General features: G+C 43.3%; 1 protein-coding gene across 2 annotated transcripts in view; it reads left to right on the top strand.

Annotated features, from left to right (window-relative positions):
• Nucleotides 1-24,244, top strand: part of COLEC12 (collectin subfamily member 12) — a 140,175-nt gene that overhangs the window by 103,639 nt on the left and 12,292 nt on the right. Inside the window, exons 3-5 of one of the 2 annotated variants that reach the window (XM_045007923.1) lie at nt 4,228-4,350; nt 16,367-16,465; nt 20,943-21,989. In XM_045007923.1, coding sequence (XP_044863858.1) covers nt 4,228-4,350; nt 16,367-16,465; nt 20,943-21,989 — 1,269 coding nt within the window. Of the gene's footprint in view, nt 1-4,227; nt 4,351-16,366; nt 16,466-19,736; nt 19,852-20,942; nt 21,990-24,244 lie in introns of those variants that run through there. The other variant, XM_045007924.1, reaches the window with a different exon arrangement.

Here is a 24,244-nt window from a genome sequence, read left to right as displayed (position 1 = left end):
AGATGGAGGTCCCCAAAACATGTGAGCCAGCAGGATCCCTTTGTACTGAATTGCTGTCTGTTTGGCCAGATGTCTTCCCAACAGTGAGATAGAAAAAACAAAGCTTGTATTAAAATAAGTCAGGAAAAAGAAAAAGAAAAGTGTGTCAAGTGAAACAAGGCACAGCATGTCACATCTGATATTTATTAAATGTTGATAAAGTCAGCAGTGAGCAATGCTCATCATCCGGAAGTGACCCTGACTTTTTGGTATGCAAAGCTAGTGACAAATGTCTGGGAGCAGATCAGCATTAAAACCATGTGTAGAGAATGCATAGTGGAGTATGTTGTGTTGGGAACAACAAAGATCTGATTCAAGCTAAGCCCAGTTCTGTGTGATTTACATATGTTCCCTTTGTAGGACAATGTCCTACACTGGTTCTACTGAGTTAATTTAAAGATCTCCAAATGAGATATTACAAACCTAGCCAGATAACACTGATTCACTATAAGCCAAATCTCATAGTCTTTATACTCAGGCTCCAAATAGCCAAAATGCCATTAACTCAAGTGGAAGTTTTGCCTGGTTAAAGATCGAATATGGACTTCAAGCCATGACTCTGTGCTCCCATGATAAAGGTTGAGAGAGGGTACCTACTTTATGCTAAGCTGCAGTTTTTTACATATACCCTACACTCACTCTAAATCCTTCCCCATGTTGTCTCTTGTTAGTCTGACAGACTAATATGGCTGTTTCCTTTATAAAGGAAAATACTTTAACAAACCACAAGGCAACCTTAATGAGACCACATTCACAATGCATACCAAGTGCCTCTTATGTACCAGATCAACCAACTTTGGATGGACCTTAAGCAAAGCGAACCTAAACTGTTCAAGCTCCAGCAGAGATACTGGAAATAGTTCAATACGTATTCTCTCATTTGAGACAGATCCAGGTTTTCATCATCTTTAGTAGTCCTCTCCATTTAATTAGTTAATCAGAATGCCAGCCACTATCAGGAACAAAATGAATATCCATGTATTCCTGACATAAGACAAATAACACAGCCCAGAAGAGGTTAAATTGATATAGCTATCTGGGCCAGATTCTCTGCAGTGCTCTGCTCCAAAGTGTGGGGGCTGGGGAAGAAGGGACCCCCTTACAACTCCCTGATTCTCTGCTCCAGCTCTTATGCAGGTTAGATTTTGGGGCAGATTAGATTACAATATAATTAATTTTGAATTGACAAGAATGGGAGTATCTCTCTCTCACACACACACTCACGCACACACAAAATATGACTCAGAATTTAAACCCAGATTGCTTAAGTAAATCATGTAAACCTTTGTGGCTGCTGTAGTGTTTGTGTTATCTCAATACTGACAGTGGATTGTTAAAAAAATGAGTCTGTCTCATGTTCAGGTGCTATTTTTCTGTCCGTCTGAAATACTCTGAAACTGAAAGATCCATAAAGCACAAGTATTGTTTAACTGGACCATACATGGGGAGAAAAAAACAAGAGAAGGAAGCAGGTGGCTTGCGAAATATTAGTACATATACGGTGCTAGATGATGAACGGTATTAAATTCAGGGACATCAGTGAGAGTTGCAGCCTGTTACATTGCACAGGGAATCAAATTAAGTACAGTGTCAGCAAACAGATCCTAAGTTGAAAATGAGTAACCTTAATGTGGGACTTTAATACAAATTTCCAACGTACAGGTGATATCAAATATGCATTTTTTTTCTGCCTCCTTCTCTGTGTTGTACCTCTGTTGCCCTTTCCTATTATGGCTTGATCTTGCTCTCATTAACTCATTTAGTTAAAGTTAATGAGAGAGGATCAAGCTTTCGGTTACCTGTATAAAGTAGAGGCCAATCCTGTGATGTGCTGAGTGCCCTGGACTCCCATTAATTTCCATGGATAATTAGAGCATACAGAAACTTACAAAATTAGGTCCTAAATTATAAACCTCTCAGAGGAGGGACTTTCTTTTCAAACTTGTCTGAAAAGCACCATACACTCCACTGCACCTAAAGTAACCCTCCCTCCAAGCCGTTAATGACAGCAAGAAGATCTGTGTTTAATGTATTTGATGGTGATCTTGACAAATAAGTAAGCTGGCCCAAGCCCCCTCCCAGAAAACTGTGTTCCCTCTCTTCAGACCGTTAACAGGCAGAACTCCTCCCTCTCACAAATACTTCAAGACTCTGTACAAACCAGCTTTGTCACAAGATAAAATCCCTTTCCCCTCTCCAAGCTGCTTTGGGAGCCCACTGCCCCCAAAATCCAAGTTCATGTCTAGTTATGGTGACTCCCAATGTCACTAGCAGGATTGTGGGTAGATAGCCTATGCAAATGAAGCTCTCTTTATCAGGACTTTCTCTTTCCACCAATAGAGGGAGCAGAGAGCCCTTTCCCCTCTGGAGTTTCTGGCCACATGGCTTATGCTAACAAACCTAGATTTAGAACATAAATGTATTAACTTGTTTTCCCACTGTTTTTTGCGACATTTATCAATTTACTGAGAGGTTTGTATCTCTATTTGAAAAAGGAATTGCTCTTTCCCAACTGAGCTGCTCCTCTATGTCCTACAGTGACTTCATAATTTTGAATTCATGACATCACATCCATCCCATTGTAACAAAATGTGATGTCACAACAATAAGATTATGGTGTGACTTCACCACACAATTGTAATGTATAAGAAGGAGCTGGCCTGTGAGGTGTTCATTTCAGTCTTATCCAAGCCAGATATATGAAATAACACTAGCAAAGGGGACTGAGAAAATAACTCATCAAATAAACTTACTTTATGTATAAATCTCTCTTCTTGAATTTGCCTCAGTATGAAAATCCCTTTTTAAAGCACTTCAGGTTTAAGAAAACCACTAGAACTTGTTACTCCTTGAGATCACAAGAGTTGACTTAACTTGCTATTTCTGTCAAGAGTCCTCAATAAACACAGCTGAAGCTGCCTGTGCATTTCCCTGAAGAATTGCACTGTGCAGAAGATCACAAGTTGGAGAAAAGTAAAATCAGCTGGTTGGTTGATCCCCAGGGGAAACATAATTTTCTCATAAAAAATTGCTGAGCAAGTTTTCATTAGATCAGTAATTTGGTACACACAACCTACTAAAGCTCTCTCCTTGGTGACTCCATTAGTAGCAAACAAATAGGGTAAAAGGTCAAGGAAGTTCATTTTTAATAGATGCTGGGAGCTATAGTCATCCTTGCCTAGTGAGGGCTCAATCTGGTCCATTCATTCCAACATGGTCTTCATATTCTAATGTTTTTAATATGTCCCTGTTTCCCCAGCATTTCTTGATAATCTAATGAAAGCTTGCAATGCTTATGTATGTGCTATAACCTGTGATCATTGACAGAAGAGTCCCACCACAGGCCGACATCAATATCTTCTGTAAAAAGCCAAATACCAACTATTAAAGGTTCATTTTCTCTCACAACTGGAGTTCCTTTTCCTATTCTCTCTCTTTTTTTTTAGAACTCACTTATGTGGGGAAATGGTACAAGTAGCATAATTATACTGATATAACTCCCTCTGGTATCCACACAGGGAGATATACCAGTCTAACTACGTTGCTAAATTTCCCTGTATAGACAAGCCCTAAATCTCATGAGCCTTATTTTACACAGTGCAAATAAAATGAAGTGCTAATATTTTCCTTCTAAGTCCATGTGTCAATATAAAGGTTGCAAAATAGGGCAAAAGTTTCCTTTCAGACATTCAGAGTAGTACTTAATTTCAGGGGTGTGTGTGTGTGTGTGTGTGTGTGTGTGTGTGTGTGTGTGTGTGTGTGTGTGTGTGTGTGTGTGTGTGTGTGTGTGTGTGGCCCACTGCTAACAGCACAGGGAAGTTGAATGCTAAAACTGAATTATTACCATCAGGATCTAGACAGAGAATATTACCATACATTTTTGGCTTAATTGCAACCTAGTGTCATTATCAGACTCATGATAATAGTAGGGTTTTTTTCCAAATAAAGCCACATCTGGTTTTCCAGTTAAATTGAATCCAGTTATTACTCATCTGAAACCTTAAAAGGAACATATCACTAAAGTATGGCTATAGTGAGCCTGGAGTCCATGGAATGTTAGCCATCATTTGCAGTGTAGACAAGTATGTGTACAATTCTTATCTGTGTATGTGGTTTAGACAAAGAAACCATAATAAAAGCTGAGATTTACTCTTTAACACAATTTTAAAGTCCCATCTTCTTTTGCAGGTATTCAAGAGGGGACTCAATGTACCAAATGTAAAAATAACTGGGCACTGAAGTTCTCCATCATATTACTATATATTTTGTGTGCCTTGCTAACAATAACTGTAGCCATTCTGGGATACAAAGGTATGTACCATATCTGTCACAGCGTTTCACTTTCAAACAGGAATCCAAGCAAGAGCTCCAAGTATTAGAAAGAGATTGAGAGGAGAATGAATTTATTTTATTTTCAGTTATGAGATTATTGCAGAATTAAACTTCTGTTAACATGATTCATTGTATGTTTGGTATAGTCTACATTAGACAAACTCTGAAGTTTCTTTTTCAAACATCTATCAAGCTTTCACATTAGATTAGACATTTTTGGAGGTTTAAAATATATATATATTAAGTTACCAGTTTTCAATATGGAAGCATATTAATTTGGAGAGCCAAGAACTTCAGTAAGGCTCCACACACATACCAGGATCCACCCCTAGAGTTCATCTTGTGTAAAGGAGGGGCCAGGAATGGTGTCACTTAATGTATTAATACTTTTTATCTGAGGTGCTAAAAATATAATGAATATTGTTCTTAATGATCTGGAAGAGGGGGTAAACGGGGTGGTGCCAAAACTGATGAATTGCTTATTCATTAGTTTTTAAGACGACTCTAAAAATATTTTGAAGACTGAGGAAATTCCAAAGAATCAAACAATGCTAAGCAATGTTTTGCCTGAGAAAATTATATAAGAGTACAAAGTAATGCACATTGGAAAGAACAGTTTGATCTTCACATACATATTGTTATTCAATTCAGCTATCACCACCAAATAATATAGGCATCACTCTTGACAGATCAGTGCAAACATCTGCTCGCTGTGCAGTATTGGTTAGGGAAGAAAGCCAGTTAAAAGCTTGGCTGTATTAAGAAAAGGGAAAAATAATGCTGAAACTATTACACTGAGTCCCCCTCCCTTGATTCTGTGCTTTGTTCACATCACCTCAAAAAGGAAATAGTAGAAATAGGAAAGGGACAGAGAAAGGCAGCAAACACAGTTTAGAGGCTTGGAAGGACTTTTGTATGGGAAAAATTAAAATGATCAGGACGGGTTAGAGAGAAGATTTCATAAGAGAAGACACAATGTTGGTGTATTGAACTATGAATATAAACGAAAGGTCAATTGGGTGTTCCCAGTTACATTAGCTGGATAAAAACAGAGCCAGACCCTTAGCAGGTTAAGTTGGCATAGATCAATTTACAGTAGCTGAGGATCTGGCTCTTATATGGGATATCAGTCCTCCATGTTAAGCCAGCCACTAAGTGCCTGAGGTTCAGAAGAAGCTTTCATATTAGGCATGCTATTGCATAACTGTCTTTTCCAGGGTCTTACATACTCATTTGAAGAATCTGATGCTGCTTACTGTCAGAGATAGCATACCTGCTGGACCTTTAATTCATGGATTCCAAGGCCAGAAGAGACCATTGTGATCATCCAGTCTGACCTCCTGTATAACTCAGGCCATAGAACTCCCCCAAAATGTTTCCTTTTGAACTACAGCATCTCTTTTTAAAACATCCAATCCACCACTTGGGAAGTTGTTCCAATGGTTCATTGTCCTCGGTTTTATATTATAGATCTTATTTCTAGCCTGAATATGTCTAGCTTCAACTTCCAGCCATCAGATCTTGTTATACCTTTGTCTGCTAGACTGAAGAACTCATTATCAAATATTTGTTTCCCACATAGAGACTTATAAACTGTGATCAAGTCACCCCTTAGCCTTGTCTTTGTTAAGCTAAATAGATAGAACTCCTTGTGTCTGTCACTATAAGGCATCTGAACTGACCTGCTATGGCAATTTCTTTGTTTCTTCATGAAACCTCTGAATGGGAATAAGCAAACAAGGAGACCGTTACCTAAATGTTTCTCACTCTTCCTTACCCTACACTTTCAGACTTCTCTCTCCACATGCCTCCAATTCTGGCTTTCTTACTCTGCTCAAGGCCTTCCTCTCTCTTTCTACTTCCTCACTACATTCCATTATGTACTTCCATGGATGACTACAACCATTTTGTCGTCTTTCCATCTCAGTAATATTCACTGGGATTTTTTATTGGCATCACTGAGAGGAATTTCTTAGCCCATTGTCGCAAGGAAAAAAACCGGAGGTTGTGTGAAGATGTACATCTCATTCAGTCGTCATACTTGGGGGCCCACCAAATCCAATTTCAGGGGAGGGAAGCATGGCATTGGCCCAGAATCCATTCTCAGTCCAGCACTCTCCTCAACTTCCTGTTTCTCTACTCTCCGCATCCCTCCTGTCACCCATATTTATTTTCATTGTGAAGGTTGAATATCAGAGCATGTTTCTTACAGTTCTGTCTGTTCCACTGCATTTCAGAAAACACTGACTTCTTGAGTCAAATTTATCTCTTGAGTAATTCCACTGAAGTGAATGGACTTACACTGGGGATGAATTTGTCCTTTTGTCCTCACACTTGAATCTTGTGCACTAGTCAGCTGGCTTTTTACATAGACCTTACTGATCACTGTGAATCAGAAGAAATACCAGTTTATGAGAAAAAATATGATTTTTGATCCCCAAATGAGCTGTTATGATACTTTTGTTTGTTTCTAAGGAGTTAGGCCTTAAATCTTGGACACAAAATAAAAGTGAAATACATTTTTACAACAGTCCCCTCTACCTCAGAGTTCAGCTTCTCCTTTGTATGGTAATACTACAATGAAAGATAGAATTTTGCTAGCATCAGGAATTCTTCCAATCTGTTAGCTATGTTCCATTAGAATTGTTTTTAATACACTGGTTTATATTTATAATACCCAAAGCTGCTTTTAAAACTTTTAGTTTCCTACATGGTACTTAGCTATTCTATATTTAAAAAAAAAGTCAAGAACTACTAATTAATGGATTAAATTTGGTTGGCAAGAAAAATAACTCTATGGGATACAAAATAAACAGAATAAATCTCCAAATTAGTTGTAAAATCTCTGTAACAAACCATAGAAAGCTGAAACCAAAACATGAATTAAATATCAAGGTCTGAAAGGGATTGCAAGATGAGTTTACTATTCCTTTCCCTTTGGAATGAAACTTAATTCTTTCGGTTAAAAACATTAATAAAATAGTGTTCTTGGTTTTCCAGATGTTTTCTTAAGGAAACTAAATACAAAAGTATGTAGTTAAGATTCCTCTGGCACCAGTCAATGTAAAACTAATCTATTTAAAGTTAATGATTATACTCTTGCTCACTCCATGGCAAAGAGGGGAGGGGGGGGAGAGTAAACATTCTTTGAATATCAGCCTGAAATTTGAATTTCTGGTTATTTTCAGTTTGTAGTAGACCTTTATATTGCAGCTTATATCTTTAGGTTGTGACTAATACAGACGACAACTCTCATCTATTGCTTAGTCCTTCTGTAACCCAACTCACTGGGATGGGACACTTGTCCATGCTTCTTATCTGAGACTGAGAGCGCGAAGTAGGATCCAGACACTCTCTACCCTTCAGCAATTGGTTGCAAGGTTTGCATCTCAAGGGATGTCTGTGTAAAATTGCCCATACAGCAGTGATCTTAACAAAAACAAAGTTTATTAAAGACAGAAAATGGAATTAAAAACAAAATAAGTGGTTTGTATAACATAGCTGGGTTTGCACTTTTCATCAGCTAAACTAGATGAAGTCGTCTCAGTTAATGAAGTAAATAGCTAACAGCTTACTGCCCTCTTTAGTGGTCCTCTGAGTATCATGCTGCAGTGTACAGCAAAATTTCTCTCCGTGTCCAGAGCTCTCTCTGATCTAGCCCATCTGATCCAGGGCTGCTACTTAAAACTTATCTCCAGTTACACACACACATAGGCTTTAGACTCGTGCATTTTCTAGGAACTGGACCACTGAGGATACAAATCCTTTAATGATGATGAACATCTTTCAAAGGCTTAAGGACCTAGCTCAGACACTGCCATCGTGGCTGGTTGTATCTAGTTTCTATAAGGCCTCTTGTTATACCCCTTCAGGTAATTATTTATTTTGGCAAAAAAATATAAATTATGGGCAGGTCTCCAGTTTGTCCGTTATTAGAATCATTTTTTAAATTTACACCTAATGTGCTAGCCAGTCAAATGTCACAAAGGTCGATAACTGTTTTCTGATGAAAGTTACAAATCCAAAAACTTTAGCTTCTCCAAAACCAGCTGGTTTTCCTGCTATGCTCTGACCCTATTATGCTGCCCAAGTGGCATGAGTGGGCCAAAAAGCAACTACATGTTCCTGGCAAGTATATAACCAGCATGGTTTAGCTCACGTCACACCCTACTGCCACCACTAGTGTAAGGATCATATCAGGGTAAGGAAGGGGCATGGCTGGAACATTCTGCACTTGGCCATTCCCTGGTTGGCCGACAGCACCTCAAGGGCAGGGGCGGCACCAGACCCCAGCACGCCAAGCGCATGCTTGGGGCGGCATGCCGCGGGGGGCGCTCTGCCGGTCGCCGGGAGGGTAGCAAGCGGCTCCGGTGGACCTCCCGCAGGCGTCGCTGTGGAGGGTCCGCTGGTCCCGCGGCTCCGGTGGACCTCCCGCAGACATGCCTGCGGAGGGTCCGCTGGTTCAGCGCGGCTTCGGTGGAGCCGGGGGACCAGCGGATCCTCCGCAGGCATGCCTGCGGGAGGTACACCAGAGCCGCGGGACGCCTGCGGGAGGTCCACCAGAGCCACTTGCCACCCTCCCGGCGACCGGCAGAGCGCCCCCCGCAGCGTGAAGCCCTGCTTGGGGCGGCTAAATGTCTAGAGCCACCCCTGCTCAAGGGGCCAGTCAGTCTGCAAAGATTAAAGCAGATTCCACGTCTCTCTATTTTACTCCAGGCTGACATAAAAACCAGACCTAGAATCTGCCTGCTGGAGCTGTAACCAGCTGCCCCACAGTCTCCTCGCTCTGCTGCACCCAGCCTAGTTTTAAAGGTCTCTGCAGATTTCACTTCCACCAATTCCTTGAGGCCACTGTGGATTATAACATGTACCAAAGTTTGAGCCTAAACTACTTCAACATCCCAAATATGCTCCAGTATTTTTCAGCAACAATATTAAATATACCCTGGGTGAAATTCTGTGCCTGTGCCTCTAAGAAGGGGAAGGGGGCTATGGTGGCAGTCAGGTTATCTGGAGTAACTCATGAATGTGAGTGCCAGCCTCAGAGCAGACTATTACAAACCAGGGCACAAACCCTGGATTGGCTGTGTCCTACAATTAGATTTCATCAACCAAGTATCAAGTGTGAACTCCTCAAGCACTATAACAGCCTTGACATGGAGACACATATAGTCCCTCTGGGAACTCAGGTCTATCTTGCAACTCCGGCAAGCCTGCCTTTGTGATAGATAGTCCCTTACACCAAAAATCACAATTATATTCAGGTTACTTCCAGTCCCAAGGAACCAGTCACTTACCCCAACTCAATCATATCTTAGATCGGTCAAAGGCAGTGCTTGTAGCGAATCCTATGATATACTAACTAAAGATTTATTAACTAGGAAAAAGATATCGGTTATTTACAAAGTTAAAGCAGGTAAACATATATACACACATGAGTTACAGTCATCGGTTTCAAAACGGAAAAGAAGCTGCTGTGATGTGCAAGCTTTGTGTGTCCTTTAGGGCTAACCCTAGCTAAGCAGCTTGGGGATCCCTTACTTATGCATAGAAATACTGCCTCTCCAAATTCCAGGCAGCATAGTGATACAGATCCTTCTGCTCAGGGATTTTTATTCCCTTCCCCAGAGTTCAAACAGTGATGGGACAAAGATTTGTACATGTCCCCTCTTTACGGGTGTGGGGGGAGCAATCAACAGAGTCTTTTGTCCTCTGATGTTCCAAATGGTTCATCTGATGTCTATGGGCCTTCTATTGTTGGCAGGAGCTGACACCTCTTGTGGTAAACTAGTATTTCACACTTGATCATGCTTCTCTCCTGACTGTGGAGGTTTCCAGTTTCATAGCAAACACTTCAATATTACCTCATAACATGGGATACAGCCATTCTAAGTGAGATTAATGCATGCAGCAACTCACAAACATTTCATAAAATCCAAACACTAAAACACAGTCTTATAAACATAAGATCTATTTTAACAATGCTAACACACAGGTGAGCCAGACTGGTTTCCAGCTATGCAGTTGTCAGTGTTCAATGAAGCCTAGAGAGCCTTGGCATGAGCGGTCACCTGGTCTGTTAGCATCAGTGGCTTTAAACCACCTCTTCATCCTGCTCCTGGGTAATTTAGATAGCCCTCAGGGCTGGCCTCCAGGCCTCAATACTGGCCACTGTCTCCACAGCACTGTGTGCTATGGATCTGGCCTTGACATGTCCTTCCTGCCTTGGATGCCAGGGCTTACAAGGGGGGCTTAGAAAGACAGCCTTGCAGCTGTCTTCCACAGTGTTTGCACCAGGGGAATTTTTCCTCAGCCAGAATGGAGACTTTTAGAGCTCTATTATGCTGCTTCTACCATTTTATCTCGTGCAAACAGGCTAGAGAGAAGGTAAAAATTTCACCTACTGTCTGTCTTTACATATCAAGGGCCTAATTCACCACCGCATTACATCTGTTTTCTATCTGTTTAACTCAATTGAAATCCCTCACCTGGGGTTATTAATAACATACAATATACATATTATTATTAATACAATATATATTATTGTAGCTGAAAGAATAGTAAATCATTTATTTTTCACCATTTATGCTTTTGGGGTCTAAACCTGTAAATGCTCCAGACATAGCTCTTCCACAGATTTTAGTGGGAGTTCCACATAGAGAACACTTATTAAAAACAGTGCTTTTTCTTTCTGTGTGTTATTGAGTTTAGATAATGAAAATAGAATAGACAGTTCTTTATTGCCAGTGTCACTTCCCAGCACACATGTATACCAGTGTGGTAGCCTTTCTATTAAAACATTTCAGGAGAATGCAATAATCCACATAAACAACATTTATAATTTTTTTTTAAGAATCATGGAAACATTTTTATTGTTTATTTGAAGTCTACATTGACTTGATGCGATCCCTAAAAATAAAAAAAAGTACTTACATTAACACTAATATATGTTCATTCCCCAAATACATCAGTATTGCATAACACAGCATTTCTCAAACTCGGGTCTGTGGACCCCTGGGGGGCTGCGAGGGTACTCCAGGGGGTCCGCGGGCCCCGCTGATCAACTCCTTCCCCTCCCTCCCAGCGCCTCCTGCCCGCTGGGAGGGAGGAGGAGGGGGAACATGCTCACTTGCAAGAGGGGCTGGAAAGAGATGGGGAAGAAGAGGGACAGGGTGGAGCAGAGGCAGGAAGAGGTGGGGTGGGAGTGGGACCTTGGAGGAAGGTGTTGAGCGGGGGTGGTGCCTGGGGCTAAGCAGGAGACTTAGCAGTCCATGGCAAAATTTTAACTCAAAATGGGGGTCCTTGGGTTACTAAAGTTTGAGAACCACTGGCATATAGAAAAAATAAGTTATTGCTTTCATCAGGGATTAACAAGAACCATAACTGATGTGATAATGCCCATTAAGGCCTTGATTCAGCAAAGCATTTAAGCACATCTTAAGTTCCATTGAAATCAGTAGACTTACGAACCTGCTTAAAGGCTTTGGTGAATTAAGGCTTCAGTTGTGAAGAGGACAAGGAGATCCTAGCATTCTAGCTGGCTCATTAGCATTATGGAAAGGAGAAACAAGGCAGCTTTCCACCCAAGAATGTTCAATTTCCTCATGAAACCTTGGGGCCTGTGACAGGGCAGTGATGGGTGGAAGTTGTCCCCATAATTCCACTTTAGCCCATAGGTCCTCACACAAGGGGTCACTCTCCTTGTTCTCACCCTTTGTTTTGTGGAGGGATCTACTGGTGTGCCCCCCCCCCCCTCCTCTCCCCATGGTTGCTTGTTCCCTGAACCCTTGAAACTGCTCTGTTCCAATAACCGCTTGATCGCTGTTAATGAGCTCAGGTTATCTTTGTCTCCTGAGACTATTTCCTTATTTTTCCCCTCCCACTTCATCTCACTGGGTATTCTTTCTTTACTTTCTTTCTGGCTTGTGTTTCTCCTCTCTAGTATTTTCCAACCCTTCAATGTTTAATGGCTCTTTCCCTTCTCCATGAGTTAAATTCCATCCCTCTGGGGTTTCCAGATACCTCTTTGCTTTTCTAATGGGAAGGGGTTCCAGTCCATGCCTAACATGAAGGAGTGTGGCAACCAACCCACTACCCCAGCCCGCTTCCATTTAAACTTCACCTGAACTTCCAGAGGCCCTTGTGCCATAGGGCAGAATTTCTTATCCCCATGTATACATTCAAACCTCACTCTTGCTCTAGGAAGTATCTGGTGGGATTTCACCAACTTGTGTCTGATTAGCAAACAGGCTGAGGCAGTGTCTACCAGACCCCTTTGATACCTTATCCCTAGCATTACAGAAGTGATCATTAACTTCCTTTTTAATCCCTCCCTGAGAGGCCCAGTCCAAACACAGAATTCTGTAAACCTACATTCCATATATGGACAGTCTCTTTTCATATGTCCCTGCCACCCACACAATTGCTCAAGACCCTGTCTATGTTTTCTTGGGCTCCTCCATCTTCTTCTTGGTGCCCTCTCTGGATGTAGATTCTCTGGCCTTCCTCCCCTGTATCCAGACCCTTAAACTGCCAACCCCCTCTGGGAATGTCCGCCTCTACAAATGTAACTGCCGCATCTCGGGTGACAAGATGATGCTGCCTAATCCATCTCCGGGTATTCTCCAGGAGACTCAAGAACGACAGCGTCCATAATATCAGCCCCACTTTGGATGTCCAGCCTCTGCTAACGAGTGGTCCACTGTCAGTTTTTGGGCAAATGCCTGGGTCCATAATCCCCATTTTGTAACTTGACATTTTTGCCAGTACCTTTCAGTCTAAAGGCCACCATTTTTGCCAGTACCTTTCAGTCTAAAGGCCACCCGGTCCAGCCTTGCAGCTGTCTTCCACAGTGTTTTTACGAGTTTGTAGTCCCTTGCCTGCTCATCACGAAAGCTATGTAGGCTGCCTGACCCTGTTAAATAAGGGGCTGGCCATAGGGCCCAGATTTTCTTACCCAGTCCTGCCCCCATAGCTGCTCTCTCAGACATGACCAAACCAAGTCAGGGTCATCTGTAGGGCCCATCTTCCAGAGGCCTACCTGACTGCCAGTCCCCATCGCAGGACTCACCACACTTTGTAGTAGTTGTTCCTGCACCTGGGCTTGCTCTCCTATAAATTCCAGAAAACTCCCTTTTGTTGGGCTCTACTAGCCTCCCTCTCTTCTACTTCTCCTCCCCATCCCTTTCCTGTGCTCTTTTATCCTGGCTCCTTGTAAATTAGCTTATCTGGTAATCAGGAACTCCTCTCTGTAATCAGGCCCTCCCCCGGGCCCTAACTGGTTAAATAGTGACCAGAGTGCTGGGTCAGGTGCTGATTGCTATCACTCTGTGACAGAGCCAAAGTAATCCCTGACTTCAGTGTAGTTAGCCCAGGGATGAATGTAGCCCTAGCTGTCTGTTCGGTTTATGTTTTTGAAGCAGCATGGACCCATGAAAATCCTCCTATATACATGTATGTATCTTCAAAACAATAAAATGGAAGATTAATAAAGGGACAAGGACCCCTTGGCTGCCACAAAATAAAGTGCCAGGTTGTGTATGACCTTTGCATAAATGCAGAGTAGGAGGAGGGCTCATGAAGTTACACTGCCAGTCAGGGGTGTCTAGCTTTTTTGCCACCCCAAGCATGGCAAGCATGTGGGACCAGCGGACCTCCCACAGGCAAGCCGAAGACAGCCTGACTGCCGCCCTCGCAGGGACCGGCAGGGCACCCCCCCACAGCTTACCACCCCAGGCACGTGCTTGGAGTGCTGGTGCCTGGAGCCACCGCTGCTCCCAGTACAAGGGTCCCCCCAACTTGTGCTTGGGGGAACACAGGGACTGCTCTTTTGTAGTTCCTGCCAGGTTACAAATCACCCCAAAGAGGGTGGGAAGGCCAAGGGAGGAAGCAGGGCTATGGCTTTGTCCCCTACCTCCACACTGGCTCATCCAAAGGCGTGGTGCAGCACCTCTTCTTCTGCATACTAGGGGGCTGGAGGAGTGACACAATGCAGCACAATGTCTTCTGGAACCCCTCGTGGGGTGGTGCAGATCCGCCCTGCCCAGAGGCAAATAATCTGGGTATAGGACAGAACCTTCTGGCCTTGTCTGTGATTTGAATACACAGACAACAAACTGAAAATGGACATGGACTTGAAGGTCAAGCCATAGGGTTGCCAGGCGTCCAGTTTTCAACTGGAATGCCTGGTTGAAAAGGGACCCTGGCAGCTCTGGTCAGCATCGCTGACTGAGCTGCCTCAAGTCCGGTCAGCAGTGCAGCAGAGCTAGGGCAGTCTCTCTGCCGCTCTGTGCCGCTCCCGGAAGTGGCTAGCATGCCCGGATCCTAGGCACAAGAGTAGCCACAGGGGGATCCACGCAGTGTCCCCGCTCCGAGCGTCAGCTCTGCAGCTCCCATTGGCCAGGAACTGTGACCTATGGGAGCTCCAGGGACAGTGCCTGCGGGCGTGGGCAGTGCGCAGAGCCCCCGACCACTCCGCATAGGAACTGGACATGCCATCCGCTTCCGGGAGCCACCTGAGGTAAGTGCTGCCTGGCTGGAGCCGAACCCCAAATCCCCCTCCTGCACCCCAAATTCCTGCCCCAGGTGAGAACCCCCTCCTGCACCCTAACTCCCTCCCAGAGCCCACACCCCATACCGCCTCCTGCACCTCATCTCCCTGCCCCAGCCCATAGCCCCCTCCCACACCCCAAACCCCTCATCCCTGGCCCCACCTAAGAGCCCGCATTCCCAGCCTGAGCCCTCACCCCCTCCCACACCCTAACCCCCTGCCCCAACCCAGAGTCACCTCCCACGCCCTGAACCCCTCATTTCTGGCCCCATCCTGGAGCCAGCACCCCCTAGCTGGAGCCCTCACCCTCTCCTGCACCCCAATCCCCTGCCCCAGCCCAGTGAAAGTGAGTGAGAGTGGGGGGGAGAGAGCGACAGACTGAGGGGGGATGGAATGAGTGGGGGCAGGGCCTTGGAGAAGGGGTGGGGCCTGAGTGTTCAGTTTTGTGCAGTTAGAAAGTTGGCAACCCTATCAAGGCAGAATCTAGCATCTGAAGCATTCAATTTCCTCCTTTGCTTGTAACAATTTATAAATACATATTTAGCACTTTGAGCCTTCTGGAACACTTCATTTCTGGCTCTCTCCTTCTTCCATACCGATACTGTTGCCATGAAAAGCAACAGAATGCATAACTGCCAGGAAACCAACTCAAACCTCCCCAAGCTAAGAGCAAATCAGGAACAGCCATATGTCCAGGCTGGGCTGAATGACCATAGTTTAAACCCTTGCAAATCAGAATTATTTAAAAAACATTGTTTAATTACATGTCCTTATGTTGTTAGCAAGAGGTTTCAAAGCTCCGTCATTTTTCAGAAGACATTATTTAAGAACAGCACTTTATATATGTTCTATAGCCTCCACACTTAGTAGTTAGGATGCAGTTCATAATGATTAAAAGGATCAGAAAATTATTTGGTCCATCTAAATGGAAGTGGCCCACAGGAGAGTGAGAGGGAGTCTGTTGCTAGCGAGGTAACAAGCCTCAAGCATACAGGATACTTTCATTAGACAATGAGGCACCTTTAGTAGTTCAATCAATTAATTTTTTATAATATTTAAGAGGAAGACTCAGAAGAATCTTCATTCATGAGATGAATTTGTTTATTATCAAAAGAAATATTTGGTTGAAGCATAGTGGTTAACTTCTTAGCAGAGTGCACAGTCCTATGAGCAGAAGAGAACACACTGTTCTGATGTTATGCAGAGTATTTTAACTCTGGAGTTAAGTGGAAAGCAAGGTAATTGTTTGTTTGTTTTTAAGTATTTCCTATGCTTGACCCCAAATATTTTGTATTTTTCATTATTTACTACACTCTTGTTTACTGTTCTTCTATATAACTTGTTTTAAAAATCTCATTACTTACACCATATCTCATAGTTGGAACTTCTCACAATGATACCTACAAAAATTACACATGCCTGTTAACACTGTTCTCAATTTTCCAGTTGTAGAAAAAATGGACAACGTTACAGGTGGCATGGAGACATCCCACAGAAGATACACTGAGAAACTCTCAGAAGTGGAGAGTGGCCTGAAGAAATTAGGTAATCTCCACATAACCAAAAGACAGATAAGGCATCCTATCTGCATGTCCTTGTGTGGTATTATTGTGGGAGATATATCAGTGGAGAAGAGTTGATCTGATCTCCACAGGTCTGTCTGAACAGGTGGCCAAGGTACCTGCATATCCATTCAATCTTTAAGTTTTAGTTCCAGATTCAGGACAGCTCTTAATCACATCCTGAATTCCCACTGAAACCACATTGAAATCAAAGGGACTTCAGGATGTGCTTACAAGCTGTCCTGAATAGGAATGATTTTCTGAATCAGAGCTGTAAAGTGATGCAAACACTGATGGACAAAAGAAGAGACTCTTAAGAACAAAAGTTTCACCCACCCAGTAATCTTTGAGCTGATGTTGTTTAGCAGATAAGTTCCAAATCTGGAGTCCATGCCAAGAGATGTTCAAACAATAACGTTTAACCCTCTCTCAGAGGCAAAAATATAACTTGTAGGAGATGAACTTCATCAGTCAATAGTGCTTAAAGTGTGCTGGGTGGAAACAGGTCACAGACCCAGGAAATAAGACTTCTAAAAAGCAAGCCAGGTCGCTGAAGGGCACAGTTTTAATACTGCCTGGAGTGGGGAGAGACAGACCCCTGACTGGCTGCTGGAAGCAGGGGGAGCTCTCCCCTACTCCCTTAGCAATCCAACATCATTCTCCCAGGAGGACTGGGGGAGGGGAAAGAGCAGAAAGAGTCAAGCAGCTCAGAGTAGCTCTGTTTCCTCTTCCCCTTTCCCCTTCTGTGAGCAACAGGATGGCTCCTCTGCTTTTCTCCCTGCAAAACCAGCCCGGGAACGGGCTCTCTACTGCAGCCCCCTTCAGGCCTGGAAGTGTGGGGTGACGAACCCCAGGAGCTACAGGGGATTCAGAACTGATGGGGGACAAGGGGAAAGCCATAGCGGGGCAGAGCTGATGTGGGGACCACAGAGACAGATCGATTTCAGGCTGAGGGGGCAGGGTTAGTTGCTGAGCAGGGAGACAGGCAGATGGGGGGAGGGGTGATGAGACCCCCCCCACACACACAATTTTTCAAACCACTCTGAGCACGGTCAGTCCTCATGGGAAGTGCAAGTCATGCAGTTATGAATGTAGATCTCCCGCATGATATCACGCTCCCAACTTTGAAGAAAAGAAGATATAAGTGATATATTTTCTTCATATATATATTTACTGCTTGAAATAGGTTGTTAGTTTTATAGGGAGACAAAGTGGGTGAGGTAATATCTTTTAATGGGCCAACTTCTCTTGGTGAGCGAGAGAGAAGCTTTTGAGCAACACAGAGCTCTTCACGTCTGGGAAAGGTACTCAGATTGTCACAGCTAAATACCAGGTTGAACAGATAGAATATGTCTACTTATGCTAAACTAAGGGACCATTCAAAGTGACATAGCCCATAAATACCCCTATAGTCATAGGACAAAAATGGGAGATTAGTGGGTTACAGATTGTTGTAATAAGATATAAAACCTGTGTCTTTATTAAAACCATGCTTTTTATTGTCTAGCAAAGTTATGAATGTGCGCTCCCAGGCTCGTCTTTTGAAAGTGTTTCCTCTGAGGATGAGGACTGAGGTCCGATATAAAGTAATTGTTTTATGAAAAGTGTTCATCCACAGCTGATGTGGTGTTTTTGTCCTTTATCATTGTCCTGTGTGAGTTCATTTGAGACTGTAGTGATTGTCTGGTTTCACCTACGTAGTTATTGGAGCATTTAGTGCACTGGATGAGGTACACCACATGTTGCCATAGGCATGTGTAGGACCCATGGATCTGGAAAGGTTTTATAGATATTTACAGTAAGTTAAGTGGGGTCCTTGCTGCTAGGAAAGCTCTTTACTTTGCAGTTCAGTCATAAAAAAACTCTGGCTTCTCAATAAAAGATGTCCATAAACTGTATGTTAATAAAGTCATTCAATGTCCTGTGTTTGCATTCATAGGACGGGAATGTTACAGCTAAAAGCCCATACAGCCTTCTGTTGTTCTGTGATTTAAGTTAATCATAGTCTGGAACTGTTGTGATCAAATTCATTTCAAAGCATTGTTTGCACTCTGTAGTACGTATCATATGGGCCAGATCTAAGGGGTGATTATCCCTATCAATTCCTATTTAAGTCAACTCCCGTTTAAAAAGTTTTAAAAGTTTAAACATTTAAAACATGGGGGCAATATCTGTGGGGCATATTAGCAAGGGGACTCTAGGAGGGGAGTTGGGGGGAGCAGGGTCATGGTGGGGCTGGCACGGAGAAAATGTGAGGGTCAGATGGTTTACTACTCACCACTGTGGCACCTCCTTGTGGCTACAGCTGGGGCTTAGCTCTCAACCAGACTTATTTTGTTGCTCATCCAGTCTCTCTCCTGCTGGACCCAATTGCTCCCTCTTTCCCAGGGGCTGGTAGGGGAACCCAGGCCAACCCTCTACTCCAGATTTCAGCCCAAGAACTCTATGTCTAGTAACCACAGCCTAAGCCATCCCTGACCCTGTTGCTATTTGCCTACTTGTGGTGTTTAGATGTTGCTTGTAATTATTAGAACTGGGAGCACTGGCTCTTGGGAGTTTAAAAGGACAGGAAACAGGAAGGAGAGGAGAGGAGTTGAGGAGGCTGAGTGAGAGTTACAGAGTATGCAGCAGCAGCTTGCTAAAGGGGTTTCCACTGTAAAAATAAAGTCCTCTTGAAGCTTGTTAGTACCTTGCCTGTTTGATACAACACTGGGCTCCTTCCTACCTTTCTTCTCTAGCTCTGCCCCCCACTGGGTAACCATTGGCGCTTCCTGGGCTCCCTGTTTCCAGGCTCTTGCCAAAGTCTGTAGTCTGAGGCAGAATCCTAGGGTTTACTCTTCCCTTAGACCGCCTCCTGGTCTCTTACCAACACACCTCCTCTAGAGGAAGTGACTACAGTATTGCGTCCTGCGACCCCCTTCTTCCTTGCCACTTCCTAGTTTTATACCACCTCAGCATGCCCCTGCCCAGCTGGGATTTATCAATTAGATCTTATCAGTCCTGACTCTCCTCCTGGTGCAGCCATCACAGGATTAACTGGTCCTTTTTACTTACTCAGGCCTTCTGTGGTGTAAAAACACCCCATCACAGTGGGACAGGTCATAGGATTGTAGGGGTGTATGGGGGCATAGAAGGATTACCGCCTGGCCAGTATTTGACCAGCCTGGCTGGTTTTTTAGTGGATTTGCCAGTTGCCAGAAAAATAATTTTATCTGCCGGGATTTGTTTTTGTTTGTTTTGTTTTGTTTGTTTTTGTTTTACGTGGGTCTAAAGATTTTCAATATCCTCACAATACACTGGGATATCTAATGTTAAAAGTTTTTGTGTCCAGCTAAAGATGCTTGCAGTGTTCCCACTTTCATAGTTTAAGTAAGAAAATGATGTTAACAATCTTATCTATATGTGTTATCTCTCTAGATACTATAAAAGGCTGTTGAAGTGGTGGGGGAGGGGGAGAGAGAAGGGGTTGAGGAGTTTCCTTGTGGTTGCGGGCTTGGACTTGGGCAGGCTTGCCTTGTTGGGGGATGGATTTTCTTTCTTTTTGGGGAGGTGGTATTTCAAAGGTGGTAACCCTAGGGCAGTTTTTCCCAAACCTCGGCCCGTGCCGCTTCCAGCAGCTCCCATTGGCCTGGAGCAGTGAACCATGACCAGTGGGAGCCACGATTGGCCGAACCTGCGGACGCGGCAGGTAAACAAACTGGCCCAGCCCGCCAGGGGCTTTCCCTAAACAAACGGTGTCCCAAGTTTGGGAAACACTGCCCTAGGGCGTAGCTGGAGGCAGGCATGATTAGTGAGCAGCACTGTGAGGAATTTGGGATATGTGTAACAAGCAAGAAGTGGCACTTGAGCTGGAAGGATCCAGGATCCTTGGTCTGTAATCCACAGCAGGTCATGGGTGGTGGAGCATAAGCTAGTTATAGCTGCTGCTAGGTAGCAACAGGGGGGTGCCCACTACCTGGCAGCTCTGCAGGCCTGGGATTGAGCCTGCTCTGCCTTACGCCAGAAAGGACCATCAGCTACTTACTTATTTTTACCCCTTCAACTTATTGAACTCCACTTAATCATCCAATTTTTTTCTTCAGTACAGTAGCAGTACTAGACTACACCTACTCACCACTCTCTCTAAAAGTTAATTTTTAAAAGAAAGTAAAACAATTATGTTTAAATGAATATATATAAACAGTAGTGACAATAGAGCCATCATTCTATTCCCTGGGCAAGACAAAGGGTCACATTCCATTGGCTTCAACAGCAGTTAAGTTCATGTGTCTGGGGGCAGAATTAGACCCTACAGCATCTGTTTTTAGAAAAGTGACAATAGAATATTTCACCGAGTGAATGCTTTAATTGCCTGACCACTCTTAGATACAGCATTTACAGTGCAGGAAAGGGTCTTTTTATATTGTGCTTAACATAAACCAAACAAAGCTAATGCTTTTCAAAATTTCCCTCTTTAATAGATGACCAAACTGGACAAAAAGATATGAGCACTAACAAAGAACTTTCTAGCTTCAGATCTGACATTCTGGCTCTTCGCCAGCAGCTTCAGGAGATTGCAGAGAAAACCACCAAAAACAAGGATACACTGGAGAAGCTACAAGATTCTGGAAATGTATTAGATGACAGGCAGAGCCAAATGAAAGGTGTCTTGGATAGCAACTCTTTCATGATCATCAGCGTCAATAAAACTCTCCAAGCATACACTGGCTATATCAACAATCTCCAGCAAGACACAAGTAATATCCAAACAAATTTGCAAAGCCAAATGCATTCTCATAATGTGGTCATCATGAATCTAAACAACTTAAATCTGACACAAGTTCAGCAAAGAAATCTTATCAGTGTTTTGCAGAGGTCTGTGGATGATACAAGTCAGGCTATCCAAAGAATCAAGAATGACTTTCAAAATCTGCAACAGGTTGTCCTTCAAGCACGAAAGGACACTGATTGGCTTAAGGAGAAAGTGCAGAATTTACAGATGTTAGCAGTCAACAACTCAGCTTTGGCCAAAGCTAATAATGATACACTTGAAGACATGAACAGTCAACTTAGCTCATTCAGTGGGCAAATGGAGAACATCACCACAGTTGCACAAGCCAATGAACAAAATCTTAAGGATCTGCAGGAGCATCATAAAGGTTATGAGAACAGAACTTCTGCCAAGTTTAACCAGCTAGAAGAGCGCTTTCAGCTCTTTGAGACAGATATAGTCAATATCATTAGCAACATCAGCTATACTGCGCATCACCTACGGACACTGACTAGCAATCTCAATGAGGTCAGGACAACTTGTACAGACACCTTAAGTAAACACACAGATGACCTGACTTTTATGAACAACACACTAGCCAATATTCGTTTAGATTCTACATCTCTCAGGATGCAACAGGATGTGATGAGATCAAGATTAGATATTGAAGTTGCAAATTTATCACTAATTATGGAAGAAATGAAGATGGTAGATTCCAAACATGGCCAGCTCATCAAGAACTTCACAATACTGCAAGGTAAGATAAATTTCAGTCTATACCTCAAGTTGTACCTCATAGCAACATATGGGTTTTACTTGTTTTAAATAAAACCAAAATACTTCAACTTTTTTTTATTATGGGTTAAATCATCTCCTCCTGAACAAAACCTGAATAGCTGAGCTTGGCAGAGAGGTAGTTTGTGAGGGCATGGGGAGAAAGAACACTCCCCACGTTGTCCAAGGAGCAGCAGCAAAGCAACTGTGTGACTGCTATAAGATTGCGGTAGTTCTCAGAGCTCCTGCTGCCCTGTTCTGCAAGGTGAAGATCCAGAGCATTTGCACAGTGCAAATCTTCCATTCCTGGACTTCCCCACCCCAGGCCTGGCCTGGCCTTCCCAGCCCTTCCTGTCGGCCCTGTGACCAGGGCTTTGGCTGCTGCCTAACCCCTCTAATGTGTCTGACAGCACCTCTGGTAAAATCTAGCCCTAAGAAAGGAAACATTGTCCAGGAGAACACAGGTGTTATCACCTACTCTCTTGGGAATGTGCTATCTGGGACTTTGGCTTCTCCCTGCATCGTTGCCAGAGAAAGGGATCCTTAGTTTAACCTTTAATCAACAAAAATTAGTCTTTCATTTTATGAAAGTCCTTTTTCCAATTTATGCTGGGACAAAGACCTTATCTGTTCCATTATCTAATCCTAAACCTGGGAGATGTAAATTTGGTTTAAATTTTTCCACCCAATGTTCCCTTCCCTCCTTTACCGGCCTGAAATTGGAATGTCATGAAAGAAAGTTCTAGGTTGGTTACATTTTATACTGACTGTTGGGTCTGCTTTTGAACTATCGTCTAAAGCAGTGGTTCTCAACCTCTTTACCATTGTGGGCCACATATACAGCGCTCTCTGTGTTATGTGGGCCATATTGACACAATATATATACTACCTGTATGGCCCTGAGGATGTCACATGGCCTGCAGCTGTGTGCTGACTGGGACGCGGGTTGAGAAACACTGGTCTAAAGTGCGCCATAATAATTGTGGAGAGGGTGGAAACCTCAAGAAACCAATTCCTGCTAAGGAGGAAATAGCTGAACAATACAAAACTGGATCATTCCCAGAGAGGTCGCCCTTAGAGGAAAAAGTAAAACTATTTTGTTTTAAGCCAGCTGGGAGCAGGCTGGGAAACCTCCTGTTCCTTTTCATCAAGGGATACTTTATTTTCTTCAGAAGTAAATATACGCACAAAGTTGTTGAACTTTTTTTTTTGTCTTCCCAAGCCAAGTATTCTTCTAAATGAAGTTAATACTCCATATTGCTGACCTGATTTGAACCAGGTCTTGAACCCTGATCACTAAGGCTACCAACCCTCCAGGATTGTCCTGGAGTTTCCAGGAATTAAATATTAATCTTTATGTGATGAAACCTCCAGGAATACGTCCAACCAAAATTGGCAACACTACTGGTCATAGAAATAAAACCTTCCCTCAGAATAGATACAACCACGGTTCATGATGCATGTGAGTCCAGAGCACCTTTCTTACCTGGTCTCATTTCACACAGAAGTAGCTGCCTACATTTTCAGAGACATGTTAGGAGCTTATCCTTGATGGAGATTAAACGGGATAGATTTTGGGAAAAAAAGAATTAAAATTTACTGAGATGTGCTTATCCATGAACAGTATCCAAACCTGCTTTAATGATCAAATATGGACTACCACTCCTCACTGTCTTCTGATCTCCTGTTATGACTGGTGCTCTGTCCGTCTATGAATATCCAATAGGCAGGTAGCATTCTGTAAGTCTTTCCATTAACCCTCCAGTTGGCTTATTTCTCACTACTCATCCGTCCCATGATTCTCAAATAGCCCATAGCTCCTTCATTTCTCCCTTTCATCATTCAGCTGGTCTATGGTTCACTCCCAGCCTGCTTCTTCCTTCGTAATAAACATGTGGTGCAATAACTCTCAAGTCTCCCTGATATTGTGGGGGCATTCTGCTTTTGAGCTCTCTCTTTTTTTTTTTTTTACCTTTGTTCCGCTATCCCAACATGTCACTGCTAAATCCCATGCAGGTTCCACACCAAGACAGCGCTGCTCTCACTGACTACCTTTTGCTGTTAGAGTGAAAGGAGAGGCGTGGTTGGAAGCAACAGGGAGAACAGAAAAAAGGGAGAAAGAACATAACAAAGGGGGAGTAGAGGAGGAAAGAGAACAGAAGGAAATGTGAAAGGATAAGATGGTAAAGAAGATAGAATTAGGGGGAAATCATGGTGCAGTCAGCCTCATATATCAGG

This window comes from Mauremys mutica, chromosome 2, assembly GCF_020497125.1.
Source record: "Mauremys mutica isolate MM-2020 ecotype Southern chromosome 2, ASM2049712v1, whole genome shotgun sequence".
NCBI classification, from domain to species: Eukaryota; Metazoa; Chordata; order Testudines; family Geoemydidae; genus Mauremys; species Mauremys mutica.
This window is presented reverse-complemented; position numbering and strand designations above follow the sequence as displayed.